Below are 27,768 nucleotides of genomic sequence, written 5' to 3' on the forward strand. Positions count from 1 at the left end.
GTTCTTTTTTATATTTTCTACTTCTCCTATATTATAAATCTCTAATTTTTTGTGTAGTTGAGAAGTTGATATTGTGATGATTATTCATAATATATGAAAATACTAAGAAATTGTCAAAAAACACAGATTTTAATAATAGTTAGGATACCGGTTTCAGTTGTTATACCATTGTCAATCTCTGATAAACTGATAAAATCACAATAGGAAATATAAAATCAAACAGGAATCACAATAAAATCTGTGGTTTTTGACAATTTCTTAGTCTTTTCAATCGATTCAATGAATCTCTCTTGTTTGGATGAAACTTCCAAGTCTTTAACAATGTTGTTTAGAATGATTCCTGAATCAGAAGAGCATTTATTTTATATTCAAATTAGGCTGCTCTCCTGAAACTAAGTTGTATTATTTAAGGTTTAAGTGATTTTAATGCATTTTATGAAATGAAGTAGATTGAAATGTGATTGTAATGTTCTTTTGAGCATAAAAATCAATCGTAAATCATGAATTACTTGATTCTTACGTCAGTTCATACAATTTTAATTTCTTTTTCACTGAGTTGTTGAACTCCATAATACTTGACCTCGATGGTGGGAGTTGATTTTTTTAATGAATGGTGATTATACATACGTCACAGCATTCCATAACATTGATATAAAATAAAAATATGTGTAGAATAATGTGACTGGCAGTGATGACGTCACGACGTAAACAGTGTACGTGTGTATCGGAACCATGTATCACTCTCATTTGACCGCTGGGCGCAACTTGTGTATGTCCGATCTACCAATAGGGAGTATACTGTCAGCTTTCATATGGATAGCATTGGAATATTTCATCTTACCTCCCTTTTTGTTAACAGTTTGAAGTTGCTAAATTTATACAAGTTGAATACAAACTTGAAACATGTTGTCATTTGTTTGTTAAATTACAGATTGTAAGAGTATGGATGTAGTATTGTTAATCTCATTCATTCTACAAAATTATAAAAGAATGAAGGTGAAGAAAAGATACTGAATTTATAGGAGATAGATAGAAACTTAGAACATATTGTCTTACTGTTCAATTACAGAATTTCTTGTAAGAATATGAATCACCTCTATAATGGATCTAATCCAATAGGTAGACGCTGATTCAAGTGACGTCACCATCTTCGAATAGGTGGAAAGAGCTCCGCCAATCACGGGCAAGCAGCCTATTCCGATGGATTCGTCTGCCTTTTAATAGGTCGAACGAGTTTGACCAATCACAAGCCAGCAACATTGAATTCATTTATTGTTACAAAAGTTGTTGATCGATCAGTGAAATCAACTTTTTTAAGAACATTACTTGATTTGAGATTGAATTCTCAGTGAGTCAACATTAGATTGAATATTAAAATGTGTTGAAATTAGTATGCACCTAACCTACATACTATTTGGGCAATTTGAGACAAAATTAAAAAATGGAAGAAATTTTACGAAATAGCCTGTTTTTTTCTTTTTCGACTATTGCACTGTTTGCTCTATCCCATAAGTGGATAAATGAGCATGCTTCTTGTAATACAAGTTTTACAGATCAGCAAGAATAATTTTATTTGAAGACAGAACTTTCAAATACATTTTTTGAAACCCTTAGAAAATACCAAAAAGTCCGTATAGTTTGACCTCACTCTCTATCACCACTGTACCCAGGCTACTAGGTCAACATAATCCCCTTCTCATAGCAGGATAAACATAATTTCTCCAAAGTTGAAGCTGTAAAAACTGCAGCCATTTCCGTCCCATGTTTGTTGAGCATTTTTCGGCTCTATGAGTCTCACACTCACCACACCACTCTCACAAGGACATCTGTGTCAACAAAATGCAACTGTCAAGTCAATGATGTGGGTATGCTTTCTTATTCATCTGTCTCTCTCATTCTTCGCTCTTTCCACCTCGCTCTCACTCCATCTCTATGTATATTTCTCACTCTTTCTGTTTCTCCATCCCTCTTTCATCCCTTCTTCCTCTTCTTCAATCGTCTACTTCTATTCAATCTTCATCAGCCTTATTCAGAACTTCCTCTCTATCGCTGGCTTCTTAATCCTTCTAGATATCTTCCTTACTCATAATCATTCATCATCAATAGATCATCATTATATTATGAAAAGCTATATTTTTTTTATTTATTTATTCATATTTTACAAAGGCGACTTTCTAGAAGTATTTTAAGCCTAGGTGATGATGATGATGGGATGAATGATAATACAATGAAGGTAGAGTTATGAATGAATAAAAAAATAGTGAATGATAAAGACTAAGAGATTGTCAAAAAACCACAGATTTATTGATACTTAGAAAGACCGGTTTCTGAGATAAACCAGAGATTGACAATGGTGTAATAACCGAAACGGTCTTTCTAAGTATCAATAAATCTGTGGTTTTTTGACAATTTCTTAGTCTTTTTCATTCAATATGAATAATCACCACAATACCAACTTCTCAACTACACAAAAAGTAAAAATAATAGGTTATGCTATCCACTTGAATTGATTTGAGTCCACTTTTCAGTCCAGAAATAAATAAAATAGAAATGATAAATTTTTGAGGTAAACGTTATAATAATGTCAGTACTAGATTATCATTGGTATTGCTATCCTTGTCTATCATTCAACAAAGCAGATAGCAATATCCTTTTCTAGCTCCGCAATGTTGCCAGATCGTTTTTCAACAATGTAGGAATATGAGTAACCTATAGTGAGGTCCACTTTATAATGACAGTGGAGATGGATAGGAGAAAACGTTGCCGATCATCTGTCTTGTCAATGCCTTCTATAGAGACGGTAGTTGATACAGGTTTATTGATGTGATATTGATCGTTCATTCTCGTTCAAAATATTCAATTTTATTTTATTGAGCAAGACATTATATTTTCCTACAGCTACCTTGGAAAGTGACCATTTCTGCACTGATTACAGAACGCAAAGAATCACTTTTCCGCTCTAGTGCGCAAAGTATTACTTTGCGTACTCCTAATACTTTGCGTATATTCTTGCAGCCATCCCAATCAGCTGTTGACATTTTTGGCGTGTATTTTGAATGCGAATTTGTTCTATCTATTTTTTTCTGATTTTCAAATAAATAAAAATGAGAACTATTAAATTATACATTTTGAATATTATTAATTATTTCAAATAATATTTTTTTCATTCATAAATTGATTGATTGCAAAATTATTCAGGAATGAAGATTTCCTCAAAATTATCCAAATTAATTGGATTAATTAAAATTTTAATTTGAATAAATTAACGATTATTAATTTTCAATTGGATTATCAAGTTTAAGATAAATTAAAGTTGTTATTAATAACAAAACTATACAGACAAACATTTGATGGATTCAAGCCATCATTTTACCCATAATCAACCACTTTTATCCAATGGTAACTGTAGGAGAAATTTAATGTGAAATACGTGCGCAAAGTTCCTCTGCTACACTCAAGAAACCATTCCGCCCTCGCCTACGGCTCGTGCGTAAACGTTTCTTTCGGTGCAGCAAACTGTCACTTTGCGCACTAGTTGCAAAATAACTATTTCCAATAACTTTATAATGAATTTTCATAGTTGATATGAGATATTTAGTTTAGTTTAGTGTAGATATTTAGACGATCTGGCAAAAGAGCAAAGCGAGAAAGAGATAGTGCCAACCGCTTTGTTGAATGATAGACAAGGATATTAATACATTTGCCAATCAAACAATGCCATTATAAAGTGGACCTCACTAAAGTTCTGCAACGTCACCGGATGGTTTTTCAACAATACAGGAATAAAAGTAACCTATAAAATATAAATTCTCAATTATGAACATTTATTATCAAATCATTGAAAAATATATATCTTCAGGACGAATAGAATATAATTGCGATCATTTTGAACAAGAAGGAACAGTTGATATTGATTCAGATATACTGGAATCAGCTATTTTTTTATGAAAGACAGTGACAAGGCAGAGAATCGGCAACGTTGCTCTCCCATCTCACTCTACTCCCATTATAACGTCGACCTCACTGAAGTTCAGCGTTTATCGTAGATACTACATAAATGAGCCTCTGAATCTATACAGATATTTCGTGGATATTCAAAAATACGTTTCAATCAACAAGCAGAAAACCCGTAACGAAGATAGAAACAGACTGATAGCTCCATTCTTATTGAGTGGACAGTTTGTATAGACGCATAAATAGCTTCCACTTTTCAAGGGGCAACAGAATGCTTTTACCATATGAATCACCCTGAATTGGGTCCTAAAATTCGATAAAGAGATTCCATCTTCAAAGATAACCAAAGTGTTGTTTGGCGGTGTTATTGGTGAGGTGTCAGTTAGAGAGAGAAAGAGAAAGGAAGAAGACAGGAAATTGGTGGAGAGAGAGAGAGAGTATGAGAGGAGGGATGAAGCTCCCCTAACGAGTAACATTCGAATATGGAAAGATAATATTTGTCCAGTAAATAGAGCAACGAATGTTGGTCCACTAAAAGGATTGCTCTCTCTCTCTCACAAACTCTCTCTCTCCCAGAAATAGTGTCGAAAAAGGGTGATAGCTATTTTTTCTAGGTTGACAAGGGATGAGGACTTGGAAAAGGACCTACTTGTCCGTCCATCATCTGCTAGGAGATGCCTCCATTGGTATTTTGGGTTCTGTCAATAAGAGAAAGAGAAAAAGAGAGAGAGAGAGATTGTTTGATTCATATTGCATGCTAGGTCTAAAAAGACCTAAGAAAAGACAGAGGGAGAGAGAGAGCAAGTTTGAGTGAGACTTAGTCTTAGATAAATTAATTAAAAATAAAATAATAATTATTATTAATAATAAATAACATTTATTTATAAATAAATTAATAATTTATAAATAAATATGAATTATTATTATTATTATTATTATTATTATTATTATTATTATATTATTATTATTATTATTATTATTATTATTATTATATTATTAATTCATTTTACAGTTTTGAGTGTTATGCAAAAGGAATTTTGTTATTAATTTGGCTCTAAATCTTTCTGAATTAAAAATTTATTGTTTCAAGTGTTTGGTGAGAAAATTAAACATTTTTTAAAGTGAATCGAAATCGGGCGAGGAACAGTTTTGGGCAGTGCCTGTCGATCCTACACCAAATTATTTTACATAATAATTTTTTATCATTGTGTCAATAAAAGAATAAAAATATTATGGAGTGGGAAGAGAGAAAGAGAATAAGTAATAGTGATAGTAGAAAAATCGATTATTGTGAACGGTTCAATATAGGGTAATCATAGATTATACAATTCTGAGGGGATGATCGACCACAATTCGCTTGAAATTTTCAATTGCATCTATAAAAAGCAAACTTGCAAGCTTCAACCTCAATTCAACCTGGTTGAAGAAGGTTTAAGGAGGAATTTAATGAATCCATTCACAATTCCAGTGAATATTTAATGCTCTCATAAGAGATTCTACAAATATCATAATCTGAGTACATTGGAGAGGATTGAAATTTCATAATTCCTGTACTCTGGGAACACAAGAGATCTTCAATATTATGAAAATTTCTTGTAGAGATTCTAGATCTCATAAACTCTATTCTAGCATCTTATGAAGTATTGGAAAAGAAAGAAAGATATTTATCTCGGGCCACTCCCGTGTTTCGGATGGACACGTTAAGCCTTCGGTCCCGGCTGCCTAAAAAGCAGTCGTTAGGTCATGTCATAGGCCCTGAAATTGATCAGTTGCGACCTGAAAACTCTGACACCAGACCTGAGCCAGCCAGGTCACTCGATATTATTATTATTATTATTATTACTTGGATATTTCAGTCTATCTTGATAGGACTACTAGAGAGTTTACAGAGAATTTCTAGTACCCATTACATTCCAGAAAAGACTAGTTTCGGCTGAACTTGTCCTTGTCAGGAGTCAAGCGCATTGGTTAATATTTCAACCACTCATAATTTATATTAACACATTAAAAATTCAACCCCTACTAACTAAATTGATTAGTAGATTAATTGTAATTGTATTTAGGAATATTCCTGTGAGAACCAACTCCTGTATTATGAGTACCTTCTCAAACAGTTTGCAATTTGTGTAGTGCTTACAGAAACAGCAGAGTATAGAAAGAGAGGAATAAGTAAAAATAGGAGTAAACCTGACATGGCGAATTTGTCGGGAGCCTTGCTTTTGAAAAGGTGTGTGATGCTGATGCCCTCTAATGGACGGAGACAGGTGCAATCGTGTTATGGTGATCATATATCATCTGGCCTCTCACTCTATCACTCGCACTCTTTCACTCACTCCAAGTTGGTTTGCTTCTTTTCCTCTGTATATCTCAGTACAGATGCATAGATTGGCATAAACAAAGTAGAGAGGTTGTAACGGGATTGAGAGGGAGATGAAGGAGGAGGAGGAGGAGGTGGAGGAGGTGGAGGAGGTCGAGGAGGAGGAGGTGGAGGAGGAGGTGGTGGAGGAGTAGAATAAAGAAAAAACAATGTATGAATATATGGAGGAGTGGGAGTAAGAGGAGGAGAAGAAAAAGACGAACAAAAACAGGTTGGAGGAGGGTGAGAAGAATATAGAGAGACGAAGAAAAATTAATTGGTGGTGGAGAAGGAGGAGGAGTAGTAAAAAAAATAAACAGCAGGAGGAGGAGGATGTTGAAAAGAAGTGGAAGGTGAAATAGAGACGAATAAGAGGAGAGAAGAAAAATAGGAAGCATAGAAGGTTAGAAGGTGAAGAAGAAATAGAAGATGTGGTGATAGTGGGGAAGTAGGACATGATAAGGAAGAAAAAGATGTAATAGAGGAAGAGAGCAGGATTAATACCAGATCGGTTGGAAAACAATGAAAAAAGAAGAAGAAGAAGAAGAAGAAGAAGAAGATGATGATGAAGAAGAATAAGAATAAGAAGAAGAAGAAGAAGAAGAAGAAGAAGAAAAGAAGAAGAAGAAGAAGAAGAAGAAGAAGAAGAAGAAGAAGAAGAAGAAGAAGAAGAAGAAGAAGAAGAAGAAGATGATGATGATGACAAAGAAGAGAGAATGTGTCGAAAGGTGGGATTCAACGTGTGGTTCAAGGGCAAGAGAGAGAATATCAGCAGAGAGAGAGTGTGAGAGAGTGTGAGCGTGTGAGTGAGAGAAAGGTGTGGAATGGAAGCTTAACGATGATCGATCATGTATTGCGGGGATCAGTTTTGTTTGTTGAGGGTGAGAAATATATTCCAAGGGTGGAAATTGTGTTCTGAATCGATAAATAATGTTATTAGGGCGTACTTTACCCCGTGACAGGGTCTCACGGATACTTCATACTACGTGTGATTAATTTCAAAATGTCTGAATAAAATTGGACTAGGAAATGTATTCATTGGAGAATGCTGAGGAGTAATTATGATAAATAATGTGTAGTTTATTGAACCACTTGGATGATGATTCGTCAATGTATAAAGGAATTTATAGAATAACCTGATAATTTCCGCTTAACTGATAATTGGAAACATTGGGACTGAGAAAATTATTGATAGGAGAATAATAAAACATGATTTTCTTAAAATGTATGTATTCAGGCTACTTATTTTTATTTATGGAATAACAAAATACTGCAATAACAATCAATATGAAATAACAGATTAAGTGCTGGTTGCACAATACGGTTGAATTTTAACCGTGATTAATTCCACGAGAACCAATCAGAGAGGCCTACTCAGATTGATTCTCGTGGAATTAAACATGGTTAAAATTTAACCGGCTGTTATGCAACCGGGCCTTGATCTGTCATTTTGTATTGAAAATTTTAAAACAAAAGAATACTATCATGTTATCTAATAAATAAAACATGTTTATAATAATCAATGGAGCAATACGTAGTTTATCTGACTACCTTGATAATTATTCCTCAATGTATGAAGAAACTTTTTTTTGAATTGAATTTATTTCAGCAAAATTTACACAATTTACAATAATATTTCAACAGAGCAAATACACAACTTGAGATATGTAATACAAATAATACTATTAATACCTTATCCTATTCCCTATCATATACATCTATAAATATATTATATTTATGATAATAATATTCCTAGTTAAATCCAGTTCAACAATGTTTTAGCATATTTTATTGTGGTATAACTTATCTTATTGCACCTATCCCAAGTGGATTCACTCTATTTAATGAAATATAAGAGCCCACATAGACCTTTTTGGCCTGTTCGTGGGTCAATGAGTCCAGTACTGTGTGATTAAAGTATACATTTTTTTCCTGATTGAACTTAAGAGAAATAAGTTTTTTCAATTTCATAATCGCACACACACACACACACACACACACACACACACACACACACACACACACACACACACACACACACACACACACACACACACCACACACACACACACACACACACACATACACACACCACAGACACACACACACCACAGACACGTTGGTCATCACAAGGTGAACCGCTAGGCAAAAAGATATATTGATTGGACAAAGAGAATATCCAAACATTAGAAGTAACCAATATCCTATTGATAAATAGATTGAAGTAGCCGTTCACATTGATCTTCATTCAGCGTTTTTATCCAATTTGTAATTATTGATTTATATTTTGAGAAACTACATGCGCCCGGCTGACTTATTTCTTGAGGAATGTTATTCATAATAGTGTGGCATTGGTATGATATATTCCTATCACAGGCTGACGGGTGTTTCGTTGAAGACCCGAGTGATGAAAGCGGGAATGTCTTGTCATGTAAAGATGATTGGACTCTGAATTGAAATATATTTTATTCTTGAACATGTACATCAGTACTGATTTAATGAATAGCTGCCTGATTCTGAAAACGTTGAAGACCTGAAACAATCGTACGGATGGAAATCTTCTGCATTGTAACTGTTGGGTTACTTGAGACAGAATCGAGTAATAGAAGAAGTTCTGGGCAATAGCCTGGTTTTTCCTACCTGATTGATGTATTTTTTCGCTTTTAAATCAATAAAAAAAATGTATAATTTGATTAGAAAATAGCCTGATAATAATTGTCACTCAGCGAAGAAGAGGAGATATAATAAGTGAGTGAAAATATTGGAGAATAGAGATACAAGATTATATAGCAGATGAGAATTTATTTATTTATTTACTCTTATGGCTTTTATCGGCAGAGAGATCCTTTCGGATGTTCTGCCTTGCCGTATTACCCAATGTCATTTCCTATCAACACTCAGTTTATAGTTATGTCTTGGGTTCTTCATTTTTCACACTAAAATTTGCACTTTCACTTCCTGAGTTCCTATTTTATAAATCTTGAAATCAAGAAAACTATTTTCAAACACAAAATCACATTCAAAAAGCAAAAACTATAAAAATTTTGATGATAATATTGGACTGAAAATTTCACATTACAATTTTTTCCACGGCAACCAAAATAAGCAGATGAGAATAATTTATCTTAAAGAATAAGTAGGATTATATTAGTTTGGAGATTAGAGTTTTTTTTCATGGGTGCTACAATATACTGGCTTAAACATTAATTCACATGAAGGTTTTCATGCTCGAAAGTTGATATTTTGTTTTTCATGTTTCATTCAGTTTTTGTATGGTTGGGAATTTGAATAATTTATTTAATTATATTATGTCATAGCACTTATATTTTGCATGGCTTCATCTGTTGACTGAAGAATAGATAATTATCATTTGGAATGTGTTGCCCGCACGGAGAACTGTTTAAATTGCAATATGATTTATTATTTTAGTTTCAATTTTTTTTCTCTTGATTCTTTTTTGAAATTTTGTAATTTCTTCAGATTTTGTATACTATTAATGTAAGACTCTATATATACCTTCTTTCATTTTTCTTCTATCTTTCGTTTGATCATTTTATTAATGTCATGATTAAATATAGGAGGAAAGGCCCCACACAGGAATACCTTTGCGGCTTCATTTAGACTATGATGATAATCATGTATTGTGCATGCGTGGGTGTTTGCTACACCAGTTATGTTATTTTATTTCAGTTTGTTTGTACAATGTTTGTTTTTGGTCGAATAAATTATTATTATTATTACATTGAATGACAGTATTGCAAATATTATTATTCATAGAATTTCACAAAGTATGATGAGATAATTAATGAAAATACTGATTGAATGCAATTCGAACTACGATAATATAATATTCTGATGCAACTTTATAAATCGGCGGTGTTTCAAAAAATAATTGTCGACTCTCTGGGAAGGATATAAAAAAATATCCTTTCCATGAACACCAAACCGGGATTGAGACAACAGCAGATAGAAAGAGAAGGGATGATTCATTGAAAAAATGTGTGGAGAGGTGAGAGAAGAATGCAAAAGGTGTTCAAAAAGAATTGGGGGGAATGAAAAGAAAATACTGCACTAAAGAACGAACAAGACAGCCAAACCACCTTTGCCGGAATTTTGCATACACCATCTTCATTCCATAACATGACTGCTTCTTTCGACCCTTTTATATTTTCGACACTGGTGTCGATTTTTCCCTCTTCTCCTCTTCCTACTCCTCCTCCTCTTCCTCCTCCACAACCTCCTCCTATTCTTCCGCCTCACCTCCTTCTTTACCTACTTTTACCTCTTCTTTTATTCCTCCTCCTACTCGTCCCCCTTCCCCTACTACTCCTCCTACATCTCTCACTCCTCGTTCATCTCCTCCGCCACCTTCTACCTCTTCTTCTTCTTCTTCTACTTCTTCTCCTTCCCCTTTCACCTTTCAACTCCTCAGCTATTCAATTTCTGCCCCCTCACACTTATTGCTCACACGCATATCCTGGCTGTATGGTAGCACAAATTTACATAATAATTCTTCTTTCTTTTCAACTCTGCTATGCTGCACATACGTGGTGGCTTTTCTTTTGTCTGGCTACTGTCATGTCTTATTCTCTTCTTCTTCTTCTGCTACTTTTTCTTCTATCTCTTCTTCTCCTCCTCCTCCTCCTCCTCCTCCTCCTCCTCCTCTTTCTTCTTCTTCTTCTTCTTCTTCTTCTCTTCTTCTCTTCTTCTTCTTCTTCATCATGAAGGCAAATTATTAATCGACAACAATGTAGGAAATTAGAAACGTTCAGGAATTTCTTCTGGAAAATTCTCTAGTGCCCAGCTCTCAATGGATTGTTTTTTCTATGGTGCGTAGAACCACTTTCAACTGCCAGTATTTTTCTCACATATAACTTTCCTAACTCCCGAGCTTGGAATCTGGCCCTTTTGGGGCCAGGTTTACACTGTTGGAACCTTAAATTTTTTTCATTTAGCATGTTTATTGACCGAGCGAAGTGAGGTCTAAGATTCAAGTGGACGGTTTGGCATTTCTCTTAATGTTTAAATGTTAAAATGTTTATATGTTTTTATGTTGCGCATTTACGGCGAAACGCGGTAATAGATTTCCATGAAATTTGACAGGTATGTTCCTTTTTTAATTGCGCGTCGACGTATATACAAGGTTTTTGGGAATTTTGCTTTTCAAGGATAATATGAAAAGAAAAAGGAGCCTCCCCCATACGCCAATATTAGAGTAAAAATTAGACTATAGAATAATTCATCATAAATCAGCTGTCGAGTTGACTATCAATTGCATAAAATGACGCATGCAATTCAATATCTCAATGTAACTTGGTAAAAAATTAGCAGCTGTGTAGACTGTAAATTGCATGCCTCATTGAATGCAATTTTTATGCACTATTAAATAGGATGCAAAGAACTTATAACAGCTCGTCTGGGCGCATAGATGTCTTCTGGTTTTCTCGCGCTAAATTCCGGAAAGCGTTATATGATAATTAAATCTTGTGTAAGCATGATCTGATCAAATAAATAGTTAGTGTATCAGTGTGAATGTGCTTATGCTTTGGGACGTCGTTTTAACTGCGCGAGGTCTACTGTTCACAGAACTAGTAGTTAGTTAAGATTTGGGGTTTTTACTCGTGAAAATCCTCAAATTCCACCATTTAGCCCAGTTTTTTCTTTATCCAAAACAGCAACGCAATCTTGTGGCGAAACGGTGAAACTACATCAATTATTCAGAACATATCGTAGTGACTGGGAACAGTCACGAAGTCCGTAGAACAGCGAAGCATCAAGCACGATGCAGCAAAGCAGCAAAAGCATGAAACAGCAAAAGCTTGAAGCAGCAGCAGAACATTTGACTCGTCTATAAGTTACAAGTTCTGACCAGAGGGCGGCGAGCCAACGCTGGAGCATTCACGGCGCATAAATGATTCAAGCACTTGTGTCGAATGCGAGAGGCGAGTGGAAACGACGAGCATTGGCGAGTGGGAACGAGCATTGGCGAATACGAGCATTCGATTCGAGCGCCGGAATTCACTCGATTAATCAGGGTTCGGAAAGCAATTCATTCAATCGAGGTTCATATTATCGGTGAGGGAGGTTACTCAAGGTCAAGTTGATTTTTTTACTTTCCTTGCCCTATTACCTTAGGTAAGGAAAGTATTGCTTTCCGAGAAAAATTAAGGTACCCCAATTTCTACATTTCTATACGTTTCAAGGTCCCCTGAGTCTAAAAACATGATTTTTAGGTGTTGGTCTGTGTGTGTGTCTGTAAACACGATAGCTCCATTCCTAATTAACCGATTGACTTGAAATTTTAAACTTAAGGTCCTTATACCATGAGGATCCAACAATAAGAAAATCAATTCAAAATGGCGGATAATGGCTAAAAAACCATGTTTTCACGGTTTTCTCGAAAACGGCTCTAACGATTTCCTTCAAATCTATACCCTAGATAGCTATTTATAAGCCCTAACAACTGACATGTGTCTCATTTCTGAGAAAATTGCAGGAGCTCCGTAATATTCCTGAGAAGTATGAATTTTGTTAAATTTCTATCACGATTTTCTCAAAAAAGACTTGACCGATTTTTTCAAATTCATTCCCTGTATAGTTATATATCAGCTCTATTAACTGGCATGAGTCTCCTCCCTGAGAAATTAACAGGGGGTCCACTCCATCCTTGAGAAATTTACTTTGTAACCTCCTTCTTGTGCGTGAGGTAGGTAGGTAGAGCAGTTTATTCAAAAGAACACACGTCGATATTTATTTGAAGAACAGCTGTTTTGACAACTTTTAAAAAATCCTCAAATTTCATAATTCAAACAAAGGAAAATGTACGCTGAAAACAATAACAATAGTATAATCGTAGTTTTAATAAAATTATTTAGCCGCCAATCGGCATAATGTAATTCCCCTAGATTATCCTCGTTTAATAATGAGGCTTATAGATCAATGAGCAAGGGAAGTTGTGTGAGTGTACCACACCAGATTTTTCCTTAGTAACTCGCTTAATACGATTGTAAATTTTAGTGGAGACTGTTTTGCGCTTAATGCCTGTAGCCATCTTTGTACTGTGATAAATAAATTAATAAATGATAAAAGAATAAATAACTTAGATAAATATTTGGGACATAGGTAATTTGCATGATATGAACAATATTACCTAACCTAACCAGGAGATGTACATTTATAGTATTGCATGACATTTTTAACGATTTCCTCCCCAATACAGACGAATACTTCGAAATAATTTCTGGTTACTCTCACACTATCATTCAGGATATCCCCATCCTTCTCCTTGTTATCCTTCTCATCCTTTTACAAAAAATATTTACACGTGCAATGTATTATTACAACCATCCACACATCCAACATATTAATACACTCAGCACATGGCCTTAATACAGCAAACCTGCTTTCTGAATCCAATATTCCCGAAAAAATATACCTCATCCCAGAATGTTTCTACCCCACACTTCTATTCAATAATTCGTGCTTCAAGCTCCACCAAACCGCTATAATTTCGATTCTTTTTTCTCCTTCTTACTCCTCCTCATCCTCCTCATCCTACTTCTCCTTCTATGCCTTTACCTTCTCATCCTCATTCCAACCTCTCCCCCTCCTCAATTCCAACCTCACCCATCCCCGAGTTTTTTTCTCGGAAGAAAAGCTCCTTCAAAACTTTTTCCCCATCTCCAATACGACTGACACCTTTTTTCTCATCTTTTCCATTTTCATTCCTATAGCTATCACTATTAGGGATAATAACATTACTCCTCGAAAGAATATTCTCGTTTCCACGAGTATCTTTGGTCTCTGGCTCCTCCTCCTCCTCCATCTTCTCCTCCCCCTCTTCCTCCTTTCCCTCTTCTTCTCCTCCACCTCCTCATTTCCCATTCTTTCTACTAATGTCTCTCAGCGCCGAGTGCTAAACGCAGAGATATTTATATCCCTCATCATCATACTGCTGCATTATATTCTGGATGAGCATCTTCTCTTGTGCCGTATTTAAATTCCCGCATAGTATCAAGTATTATACTTGTTTACTTCGGTCCTTCCTCTCTTATATCTTACACTTCTCAATTTCATTCTCATTTTCCTTTCTCTCAAATATCTTACACTCCTCAATTTCATTCTCATTTTCCTTTCTCTAGTGTCTGCATAATCCCATCTTTTTCTCATTCTTATCATCATCATCTCTCTTCTTCATCTTCAAATTATATTACTGCTTCTTCGACTCTCTATTCCATTCTTCTCCTTCTTCTTCTTCTTCTTCTTCTTTTTTTCTCCTTCTTCTTCATCGTCTTCTATTTTGATTTTTTCTTGATTTAGTATCAAGTATTATACTTGTTTACTTCGGTCCTTCCTTTCTAATATCTCACACTTCTCCATTTCATCAAATTATATTACTGCTTCTTCGACTCTCCAATTCATTCTTCTTCTTTTTTTCTTCTTCTTCTTCTTCTTCTTCTTCTTCTTCTTCTCCTTCTTCTTCTTCTTCTTCTTCTTCTTCTTCTTCTTCTTCTTCTTCTTCTTCTTCTTCTTCTTCTTCTTCTTCTTCTTCTTCTTCATCGTCTTCTTCGATTTTGATTTTTTCTCATTCCAATTATCCTATATAATCCATCTTTATTCATTTTCTACTTTTTCAGAAACCTTTCCACTAATTTTATAACTTGAAGTTCGTGTACTACTACTAATCTAGTCCTCTTCCTTATTCTTCTACTTCCTTATCCTTCCTTATCTACTTCCTCTTCTTCTATGTCATTCTCTCCAGCATTATCCTTTCTGCATGTTTCTATTTGCCGTTATTTCCATTTCAATATATCTTCCAATTTTCCCAGTTTTCAAGGTTTTTCATCCTTTTTCATTCTTCCTCCTCATCCTTCTTTCCTCTTCTCCTTATAACTTTTCAATTTCTTCGTCAACTCCTCTCTTCTACTCTTCTTATAGTCTTTGTCACCTCTTTCGAACTCATTTTTCTCATTTTCTTCCGCTTCCAACTCTCCCTCTACTATTTCTTTTCATTCTCCTCCTTTCCTTCCTCTTCAATCCTCAACCTTCCCTCTTCTCTTCCTAATCAATCTTTCAACCTTTCCTCTTCTTCTATCCTCTTCTATCCTATCCTATTCCCTAACTCTCATTTTCCTCCTTTTCTTCTTCGTTCCTCAATCTACTCCTGTTTCTTCTGTAATCTATTTCTTTCGATCTTCATCACTAATCTAATTTGATCTGAATGTCACCACACTCTAGAAAGTATTTTCTCTCATTTCTACATACCCACTTCTACGATCAATTTCACACTTTCTCATTTGTTCTCTTCTTTCGATCTTCATTACTAATCTAATTTGATCTTAATCTCACCACATTCTAGAAAGTATATTTTCTCTCATTTCTACCTACCCTCTCACGATCAATTTCACACTTTCCCATTTGTTGTTCTCTTGGTCACTTGTAACTTGTCGTTTTATACTTTTGTAAATATTTTGTACGAATTTCGAGTGGATGAATTTGATTTTATTCCCACTGATCATCTTTTCTCCTCCTTTTATACTTTTCTTACTCATTGTTCTTACATTTCTCATCCTCCTCCACCTCTCATACACTTCCTCCTCCTCCTTCTTGTTCCCACATCATTAATATTCCTCTTCCTCGTCCTCCACCTCCGCAACTCTCCGCCACATTTCGCTAGTTGGAAAATATGCACCCATTTTTTCATCCTAATCTTTTTAGAGTCTGAGACGGTCATAACTGGAAGCTCCACTCCTAACTGGAAGCGCCACTCCTAAATGGAAGCGCCACTCCTAACTTTCATTTCACGGCTCAAGGCTTCTTACCTACTCGCCACACTTACATCCACTTCAAACTGTCAGCATAGGTTTAATGGGAAACTCTGATATTATCAAATGAGGAATGCTGACATCCCTTCTACGGTCGCACTTTGAAAAGATTCAATTTCAACTGTCAGTGTTTGTTGTATGTTGTAGCATTGGTGTTATACATTAGAAATGATGACAGTAGAGAGTGAATCACTCTGGCCGCAAACTCTTATCTTCTCAACACTATTCCATTTTCAGATGACGGTAATATCTGCGAGAATTTTCCATTTCTTTCACTTTAATTAGAACATTTTTCGTGCGTCTTGCTCCTGTATCTCATCATCTTCTTCTCTTCTTCTTCTTCTTCTTCTTCTTCTTCTTCTTCTTCTTCTTCTCTTCTTCTTCTTCTTCTTCTCCTCACTTTCTTCTCCTCCCTCTTCTACGTCTGTTGCCGAGAACGAAAGTTGTATGAATTCAAATTGAAAAGCTTCATAACTTCCAATGTTCTCCAGAAATTTGGCGCATTACTTTTAGTATTATTACCTATGACGCTGGAAATGTTAGAGTTTACTACCTCGCTCATTCTCGTTATTATTCAACCTTGGTTTCAAGTACAGTTCTCAAAATGTTCAATTATTGTTTCTCATATTTTTCGTTTATCAAATTCATTGTAATGATTTTACGCTGGATTAATATTAGACATCTCTCATAAATAATGGATATAAAGTACAGTTTTCAGAATGCTCAGTTATTGTCTCTTATATTTATCGTATATTTATAATTAATATTGAGCATTCCATAGAATAAAATGAATGTGTATGTAGCCTATTCATCTATTATTTGTTATCATTTATATATTTAACTCTATCCATTCATATAGATAGGATGTATGTGTGCGATAAGTTTCAATATCATATTATTGGGCTACTCATATCACTAGTAGTTCTGTGAACCTGTTGTTATGTTTTCTCAAAAATTAATAGATAATTTATCTATTGAAAATGTCTAGAAAAAATCCTAAATAAACATAGAGCTTTCTGTCCTATATCGTACCGTGACGTGTCGTCCCGGAATGTGAGTGTGAGCGCTGTTATCAGGTCTGGCTGCAACTGTCTACAACGTTGATCGAAAGATACAATTTTCAAGATGTTCGATGTTTTTGAACGGGTAGTATTATAGTCAACTACCTGTCTACTAACGTTAATGGAAAGATACATTTTCAAGATGTTCGATGTTTTTGAACGGGTAGTATTATAGCCCACTAGACAGCTGATTTATGATGAATAATTCTATAGTATGATTTTGACGGTGAAATTGGCGTATGAAGGAGGCTCCTTTTTCCTTTTATATTATCCTTGAAATGCAAAATTTCCAAAAACCTTGTATATACGTCGACACGCAATTTAAAAAGGAACATACCTGTCAAATTTCATGAAAATCTATTACCGCGTTTCGCCGTAAATGCGCAACATAAAAACATATAAACATTTAAACATTCAAACATTCAAACATTAAGAGAAATGCCAAACTGTCGACTTGTATCTTAGACCTCACTTCGCTCGGTCAATAAATCGCATTAGAATTTTTCCAACATGTCAAACCAACTGAATGTTTTGACATGTGTTTGGTCAGTCTTTATCAAACACAAGAAGGAGGAAGAATAAGATAGAAGATAGAAGTAAAGATGAAGGAATAAAATAAGAAGATGACGATATTCTACTTTCATATTCCATTCTATAATAAAGGAAAGTACTGGCTTATACACGTACGGGATAGGAAAATTACGTTTGACGCATCGTCACGTCTGAACTACTGGACTGATTAACTTGAAATTTTCATAAAGATTCTTAATTAACCAAGGAAGGTTATAGGCATATTTTCAATTCTTCATTACGTCAAGTTTTCGGTTTGTCAAGTTTTTAACAGTTTTTCAACTATTAAATGATTTTAATCTATCTTAATGATGCAAATTGAATGCAGTTCTATGAATATCATTGAATTACCAAACATTCCGAGTTCTCAATCATTTTGTGCTTGTCAAGAATCTACAAGAGTCTTCTGAATTCAGTAGACACAAAGGACTACTGTAGGAATACCTTGTCTCCAGATAATATTAATCCTTTCACTATGAACCAGTCATTCAGCTTTACATTCATCATAACATTCTTAGTCCTTCAATGACGATCTCATTCACTACCAAGGTATCATTGGATAATTGGTTCAAGAGTTTTCCAAGTACGCACAGCTGTGGAAACTGTCGGGAAATTCAGCGAACAAAGTACTGGGAAATGGAAAAGCGTCACCGGTATATAGTGGTAGGCGTCCTTGTATAATAAGTACGTCATTAGGAATGTTTTTCTTCTTCCTCTTTTGCTTTATTCACTCTTCCCTCCCTGGTTATTCTACGGCTTCGGGGATAATGCCGGAAAAATCCGGTACTGGCTTTTCCTTTGCAATCCCTACATCCCTATTTTCCCTATTCATGCTATTCAGAGAGGATTTTCCTCTCCCTTTCACTCCCCTCCTTCATCCTCTCTCTCTCTGGCTTATCTTCTGAAAGCATGACAGCTTCTCAGTTGACTTTCCTAGAGGATTTGTCTCTTTATTTGTGCCGCGCCTTTTGCGAACTTTTTTCTAATGAGGATCGCCTGAAACGAACATATTCGAAACAAAAGTAAGCAAAATAAATTAAAACTGCCCGACGAAATCCCTCAAAAATAAAATTCACATCATGCTGAATTTTCTACCATCACAGTTCTCAACAGTGGTTCAAGTCCCATTATGGCGGAAAATTCTCTAACAGTTCCTCAAAAACTGGCTTGAATTTTTTGTAACTAAATTTGTATTATTTAATATCATATTAGACCTCCACGATATTTTTCGACGTAACTTTCATAATTTCTGTCTAGTTATATGATAGATATATCACACGTCCCATTAAGATGTATTGTAGTAGACGAAAAATTCTCTTACAGTTCCTGAAAAACTGGCTCAAATTTTTTTGTCACTGAAATTTCATCATAATATAATATTAGGCTAAATTAGACCCCATATCATTATTCAACGGAACTTTTCATATTTTTTGTCTAGTTATAACATAGAAATGTCACACGTCTCATTAAAAGATAACATTATCTTGTAGTTTCGCGAAAACTGAATTTTTGCTACAAAATTTGAAAAATATGATGTAAGAGCTCCGCAGAATTTTTTGTCGAGAATTTCTATTATATTTTTCTAGTTATACCATGGAGAGGTCACATCCTTCTTATTTTAATATTATTTGTAAACAAATAAGGCCACAAAGAAAAGTATTATAAATACCATTGTTATAGTATCATATAACATTGATAAAGCTAGAGTTTTATTGTGAGGTATTTTTTTGCTTCCAGTATGGAAATGATAAATTCGAGTCTTGACAAGCTCATTTGTATTATAAGGGTTATCCAAAGGAGAATTTCACCAAAAATGGAATAATAATACGATATAATGATTCACAAAAATAAGAACTAAAGGGAAAGGTGAAACGGGAATTATTTAAATTGAATAAATCAAGAGAGATTATGAATTATTACTAGTCAAATTAAATTTATTATTATTTATACATTAGTTTATAAATTCATTTAGCTACTCCATTCATTGGTTCCAGACAATATGAATTATAGAATAGTGACTGCATAATAAAAACCAGTTATTATGATGGTAAAATCCATCTTGGAGGAGCGAATTTGATTAGAAGATCGAATATGGAGTAATCTGTATATAATACTACTATTGAAAACTGTATTTTATTCACATAACTATGCAGTGTGAGTGGTCACGAATTTAGGAGAACATTGAATGAGATATAGAAAACGAGTGAGATAAGGTTTTAGAAAGAATACGACAAAGAGAGAAGGAGAGAGAGAGAGAGAGATTGGATTATATTTTATTGGAATACTTTATTCATGTATATTACGATTGATTGATTGAGTACTTTACTTATGTAGATTACAATATATACTGGCTTATACACTTATATACAATAGCTTACAATACAGCAAAATTGTATACGATAGAGAGAGAAAAAGAGATTAATTGATTATTATTATTATTACAATTTTCACAAGAAGCACTGAATGGGAGAGAAAAACTAAGGATACTCCTTGTACTATTCCTCTCCCAAATTTAGATAATAATTTATAAGTTATTTTTAATAAAGTCCAAAATGAGGTTATGATTCCACTTTTCTGAAATTTATTCCTTTTCACTCAAAAACAACTAAAACTAAGAATTTTGAATTTTGAAGGTTGAGAAGCTGGATAGGAAACAAAAATATTACACTCAAATCACTGATATTTGAAACATTTTCACGTTATTTTACAAAATTTAGAGCCGAAAAAATAGAACTTATTATCCAGCACAGCTGTCTGCATTGATTGATTGATTATTATGCCTTTATTGGGGCGGAGTTGGGACTCCGGGTCCAGTCTGCCTCTCAACCCTTCAAAAAAGAGAGAAAGAGACATAGATAGATGAAGAGAGAGTGATAAATAGATAGAGAGAGAGCGTGAGAGAGAAAGAGTAAAGATATTAAGAAGAGAGAGAGAGAGAGATATTAAGAAGAGAGAGAGAGAGACCAACCAGAACCAAGGGATCTAGAGAGATCAGCAAGAGATACGACATTGCTCAGTGGAGTGTGTAACTACAGTACTTACACTAGGATTCACTAAGAACTGTCAGAATTCCTCCTATTCCAAACACAACATTTCCCATACACCCATACTGAACAGATTAAACTAGATCCATATATAGTATATGTAACGCGTGAGCTGTAAAGTTTCCACAAGTTGAAATTTGTGGTGGTGGGAGGGGGTTATAGGGTAAGAGAGAGGCTTGAAGGAGGTACTTTAAGGGCGAGGGAATGATAAAGGGAGTTGATAAAGGTCTGGGGGGGGGCTCGTAGAGGGTACTGAGAGGAAAGAGTCAAATTAGAGGAAGAAAGAGAATCAGGTCTGATATTGTGTGGAAGAGAGAAGGAGATTGTATCTGATGTTGTGAGTGAGAGAGACAGAGAGTATCAGGTCTTCAGGGGGGCTCAAAGTGGGGAAATCGAAGGGGGTACTTCAGGGTTTGAAGGGAAAGAGTCAAATGAGAGGAAGAAAGAGAATCAGGTCTGATATTGTGTAGAAGAGAGAGGGTGATTATATCTGATGTTGTGAGTGAGAGAGACAGAGAGCATCAGGTCTTCAGGGGGGCTCGAAGTGAGGAAATCGAAGGGGGTACTTCAGGGTTTGAACTTTGAAGGGTAAGAGTCGAATGAGAGGAAGGGAGAGAAACAGGTCTGATATTGTGTGTAAGAGAGAGGGTGATTGTATCTGATGTTGTGAGTGAGAGAGACAGAGAGTATCAGGTCTTCAGGGGGGCTCAAAGTGGGGAAATCGAAAAGGGTACTCCAGGGTTGAGGGGAAAGAGTCAAATGAGATGGAGAAAGAGAAACAGCTCTGATATTGTGTGTAAGAGAGAGGGTGATTGTATCTGATGTTGTGAGTGAGAGAGACAGAGAGTATCAGATCTTCAGGGGGGCTCAAAGTGGGGAAATCGAAGGGGGTACTTCAGGGTTGAAGGGGAAGAAGGGGAAGAGTCAAATGAGAGGAAGAAAGAGAATCATGTCTGATACACTTTATTGTATGATGATTTCATGTCTGATGTACTTTATTCATGTAGATTACAATATATACTGTCTTATACACTTATATACAATAGCTTACAATTCAGCAAAATTATAGATGAATTTACATAATATAGACTAAGAAAATAATTATTGAACTGTATATGATATGAAAAAGCAATTGTAATATAATAATTATAGATAATAATTATATTGTTATGCATCTACATAAATTGGCGGAGCTTTGGACATATCAATGTCCATTCTTCGGAAAGAATATTAAAAATATCCTCCCCACTAACTCTCTACCAAAGAGAGAGAGAGAAGAGAGAGAGAGAGAGAGAGAGAGAGAGAGTGCATCAGGTCTAATATTGGGCTCGAAGTGGGGAAATTGAAGGGGGTACTCTAAGGACGATGAAGAGGGGTGGAAGAGGGCCTGGGAGACTTGAAGGAGATACTTTGGTGGGTGGAGAGGGGTTTTGGGATGAAGGAGGGGGAAACACACGTAGCACAAGATCAGTTTCTTGCAATAGTTTGTAGGGTAAGTTGTGGGGGAGGGGGGAAGGTTTAGAAGGAGTTAACTTTGGAGTTTTGGAAAATTTGCTACTACAGACGATAGAGTCGTTAGACGAGCCGCTTGGTTGGATTGTAATATCAGAAGTGGTCTATTCCAACAAGAGGCGTGAGAGAGAGAGAGAGAGAGAAGGAGATCTTGTCTGATATTGTGAGAGAGTGAGAGAGAGTGGGGGGATCAAGTCTTTTGTTGTAAATGAGAGATAGAGGGAGAGAGAGCAAGTCTGATATTGTGAGTGAGAGAGAGATTATCAGGTCTAATATTGTAAGTGTGAGAGGAATAAGGTATAATATTGTAGGAAGAAAGAGAGAGGATAAGGTCTGATATTGTAAGTGGGAGAAAGATGGAGATCATGTCTAATATTGTAAGTGAGAGAGAGAGGGTATCAGGTCTGATATTGTGCTGCAATACTCAAGAGGGTACTGGAGAGCTTCATAATGAGATAACTTTCGATTTGTGCGTAGCTAATGTGTAACACAAGCACAAGAGAGAAATAATTAGTGTTTTCCATCAGAGTTGATGATTAAATTATTTTTTAATCGATTGATTTATTTCTTCATAAATCAAAATAAGGAGAATCACTTGCCGAAAGGATCAACAAGCTCAATGTCAAAATATTGTTTCTATTCCAATTTATTTAACACAGTCCAAAAGTATAGGTTTCAAAAGAGGGTGAATGAATTGAATAATGAAGGATATGAAAAAAATTGTTTCATAGCAAACCGAACATATATGCAAGACAGGATTAGATCGATACAGTCTTTCAAAGTATGAATTTGTACTGTTATTGTATACTGATAATGGTAGAAACACTCATTCAACCAATTCTAGATACTATATCCGTTTGCAACACAATTTATTATCAATCACTATCAAAATGAAACTTTGAACATTAAGCAGAAAATATATAGAGTGGATAAATTACGATTGGCCATCACCTGTTGACCAATGAAGTTTGAGCTCGACTGTAATTGGCCGAGCGACTTGACACTAGTCTAGAAAATAAATACTGGGGCGTGTCTAGTAGTTCGGCCAATAGCGTTCGAGTTCAGCCTCCATTGGTCAACAGGTAATGGCCAATCGTAGGGCTTCACCCATACTACTCGTATATAGTTTGCTGCTCAATGTTCAACCTTTCAGTTCACTAGGGATATTCACTAGGGATATTTGAGGGATATTTCAGTTCACTAGGGATATTTAGGGATATTTCAGTTCACTAGGGATATTCACTAGGGATATTTGAGGGATATTTCAGTTCACTTATGGATATAATTGTAAAACGAACAGAAACTAGTATCTCAATTTTTTTTTGATAAATTAGTGGTTTTGACAATATAAAGTCGTTTTCATCCAATAGAAGAATTCCCATTATATTTACGATGTTATATGATATCCAAATGATAATCTAAGTACTGTTTCTTTACTGATCTTGAAAATAAACTTCACTGAGAGTTTTACCTGAAGATTTTCAAATCATTCTTTTTGAATTGTGTATATTAAAATGAATTTGAAAATAAATAAAATCAACAGGAAACTCTGGATTAAAGATCCAGATATCAACTCCCCGTCATTTTAGAGAATTTCACAAACAAAAATCATTTCGCATAGTTAGCACACATCTACCAACGAATCGCGAAATTAAATTTCACAATTTCCCAAAAACCGTCAACAACTGACGCCGAAAACACGATTTCCCCGCGTTATGAAATTGACAACTTTCCGTCAGTTATTCGAAAAAACGACACACAATTTCAAAACAGGGAATGATAAAAATAGAGAGGAAGAATGAAAGGAAGAACAATCAAATAGAATGAGAAATTGTCAACCAGAAACGGTAATAATTATTTAATTAAATTGTTGGAACGGGAGGCAACAGCCGAGAGTATTTCAAACATTGAATAAAACCGTGTTGATTATTATTTCACGTTTTATTCTACGGTACACGGTACATGCTTAACTAAAATTTCACATAGATGACAAACAAACCTATTTTTTATTTCATTGTGAGATGCAGGAGCAATGAGATAAAGTCCTAGTGAGAGAGAAAGAGAGAAAGAGAGAGAGAGAGAGTACATGAATGAGAGAGATAATATAGTAAGAGAAAAAAGAGATAGAGAAAGGGAGAAAATTCATGTTAGAAAGAGCATGAATATGAGTTGGTGAGTGAGTGAGTGAGTGAGTGACTGAGTGAGTGGAAGGGAGAGAGTGAGTGAGTGAGAGAGAGAGAAAGCGAGTTGGAAAAAGAATATGAGTGTGGGAGAGATATATGATTTAGCAAAAGATAGAAAACATATTGAGAAAGGGAGAGAATTCATGTTGGAAAGAGCATTGATGTGAGTGAGAGAGAGAAAGTTAGAGAGTTAGAGAGTACATGAGTATGAGATTGATTGATTGAGTACTTTATGTAGATTACAATATGTACTGGCTTATACACGTATATACAATAGCTTACAATACAGCAAAATTATATATGAATTTACATAATATAGACTACGAAAATAATAATTATTGAACTGTATATGGTATGAAAAAGCAATTTGTAATATAATAACTATAGATAATTATATTGTTATGCATCTACATAAATTGGCGTAGCTTTGGACATATCAATGTCCATTCTTTGGAAAGAATATTGAAAATATCCTCCCCACTAACTCTCTACCAAAAGTGAGAGAGAGATATGGTATAGCAAGCGATAGAGAAAGGGAGGTAACTCAAGTTGGTGAGAGCATAGATATAAGTAAGTGAGTGAGAGCGAGTGTGAAAGTGAGTTGGAGAGAGTACATGAGTGTGAGAGAGAAACATGATTTGGCAAGAGTTAGAGAAGTTTTTGGGAACGGAAGAGAATTCAAGTTTGAAAAAGCATAAATGTGAGTTTGTGAGAGAAAGACAGAGAGTTAGAGAGTGCATGAGTGTGAGAGCGATATATGATATAGTAAGAGATAGAGAGTGCATGAGTGTGAGAGCGATATATGGTATAGCAAGGGATAGAGTAAGGGAGAAAATTTAAGTTGGTGAGAGCATAGATATGAGTAAGCGAGTGAGAGAGAGAAAAGAGTATGCACCAACAACAAAAATTTGACAAAACCAAGCTGAACGATGGTTGAAACTTTCATGCATTATTGAATGAACGTGTATTCAACGGATATTTTTGCTAATATTCGAATTTGGGTTTTAACGGATACCAACGATTTTGAGTTGAGGAGAACGAATATGAAAGAGAGCAGAGATGAAGAGAAGAAGAAGAGAAAAAATAGGGAATATGTGACAGGAAGGTTGATCGAGTACCAAGTAGTGAATAGAGTTATTATTGGCAATTAAATTTTTTGTTGTTGGAAGTATCACTTATATGGAAGTCCGGTTGTAATTTGGAAGTCATACAATATTGATTGAGTTTATTGGAAGTTATTTATTGCTTCATTTTTCCAATCATTGATATTCCACCTTCTGTAGGATTTCAACTTCTTAACTCGATCATTTAGTTGAGTGATCATAATTAGTTTGTAACTTATGATATTGTTACTTAATATTGTTATTCACATTATTATATTGACTAAGTGTTCACAATGAATATGTGTTCTCTGCACATCTCATTGACTCATGAATCAATAATTATTATCAAGTTAAACGTATTGAAGTAATAAAATCAATATAAAAAACAGTGTCCTTGGTGTTTCTAATGAAGTTCAATTAATGTGTTACCTTCAATATTATGTGCAACTAAATTTGCAGTCAAAATAGGAAAAAAATAATTGTTGAATAGATTGATGATAAGAATGGAAAGTAGACTGTAGTTGGAAATATAGGGCGAAATACGATATACTGATAACTAAGAAAACAAAGATAACTAAGCATTATCAAGAATCGTTACTCACTTAAATGATGAATGGGATACTGGATATCCAATGAGAAAGTTTCTTACCTGGAAAAAGAAAATACAAAAATTAACTCACAGAGATTCAAGATAGTAATTTAGACCATCTAAGAAATACAAATAATTATACAAGAATGCTCTATTAACAGAAGCCCCAATGAGGTATTTTATGAAGGAACCTCCCTCAAAAATTTATCACATGTAACTACAGTCTATCTTCCCTCCATAAACATTCTGGCAAATCCAAATTCATCACCTAAAATTTATACGGGAGAACTGCAGTCTCAGTTGGTTACAGCTGAGCTAATCTGTCTTGTCTCACCAACAAGCAAGGTCTGGAATTATGAATTGAAATGTGAGGGAACCAGAAAAAAGAGAGAGAGAGTGAGGAAATAGGAGAGGTTGTGTGAACAAGCAAGTAGGTTTGAAATTATGATTTGGAATGTATGAGAACTAGAAAAGAGAAAGAGAAAGAGAGAGAGAGAGAGAGAGAAAGAGGAGAGGTTGTGAGAACAAACAAGTGGGTTTGATATTATGATTTAGAATGTGTTGGAACCAGGAAAGGGAGGGAGAAGAAGAGGAAACTTGTGAGAAGAATATGAGGGAGAAAGATACCTAGAGAAACTTGAGAGAAAGAAAAATGGGAGAGGATTGAATTATATACTTTGTACTGGGATAATTGATGTGAAACGAGAAGTAGGGACAGATGAAAGAGGAGACAGAAGAGAGAGACGAAAATGGTGGCGAAAGGAGGTGAAATGGAATTGAAACAAGAGAGACAGAGAAGCCGAGAAGGAAAGAATGATAGAAAAATAGAGTAAAGATGAGAGAGGCGGTAGAAGAGAAAGAAGAAAATGGTGGCGGAGGGTGGGAAGAAATTGAAACGAAAGAGAGAGAGAATGAGTAGGCTAAATAGAGAGATTATATGAAAGAGGAAGAAAAAGCGCGAGAGTGAGAGAGAAAAAAGAGAACCGATTAGACCTTGAATAAGAACTGACTTGCCTCTGGAGTTTTCAGGACTTTGATTGATGAGAAGGAAAGCTGACATTAGAAATGACTGAGAAGGAGAATCAGTTAAAGTTGGAGAAATGATGAAGGATATTGAGGAGTAGAAAGAGAAAAAGTATCATGTCGAGTGGTATATGTGAACTTTTTTGAAGGAGAAGAGGGGAAGGTGGAGTCGAGAAATAAGTTGAAATAAATAAGATATTTGAGGACCATACAAACCAGGTAAAAAGTTGGGTGAAAAAAATAAAAAGAAAGGGACTAAAGGAGAAAATATAGATGAATTGGAATAGAATAGGATAGAGAGACTGCCTTTTTCTCCTGGTGAGAGAAGTTAGGGCACAATCGGCCCTCTCTTTCAATAAACTCTGCTAGGATTAATATAGGGGTGACATATTGTATTTGGAATAAATGATATTATTATATTATATTGTTTATATTTTAGCAACATACGACTGTTTCAAAGTTCAATATTCAGAAAAACTTTCCAACAAAATCGTCTATTGAAGTTTATATGTTATGGTATAGGTTAATTTATATAGGAAGTTATTAACA

The 27,768-nt window shown here is 34.9% G+C and overlaps 1 protein-coding gene across 2 annotated transcripts in view; it reads right to left on the reverse strand.

Annotated features, from left to right (window-relative positions):
- The window catches only part of LOC120353824, a 555,685-nt gene that overhangs the window by 34,771 nt on the left and 493,146 nt on the right, over positions 1–27,768 (reverse strand). The window contains exon 3 of one of the 2 annotated variants that reach the window (XM_039438898.1): positions 26,143–26,256. The exons of the other annotated variant lie outside the window; for it this stretch is intronic. Coding sequence (XP_039294832.1) covers positions 26,210–26,256 — 47 coding nt within the window. The 3' untranslated portion in view covers positions 26,143–26,209. Of the gene's footprint in view, positions 1–26,142; positions 26,257–27,768 lie in introns of those variants that run through there. 2 annotated transcript variants of the gene reach the window in all.

The sequence above is a fragment of the Nilaparvata lugens genome, chromosome 12 (genome assembly GCF_014356525.2).
Source record: "Nilaparvata lugens isolate BPH chromosome 12, ASM1435652v1, whole genome shotgun sequence".
NCBI lineage: Eukaryota > Metazoa > Arthropoda > Insecta > Hemiptera > Delphacidae > Nilaparvata > Nilaparvata lugens.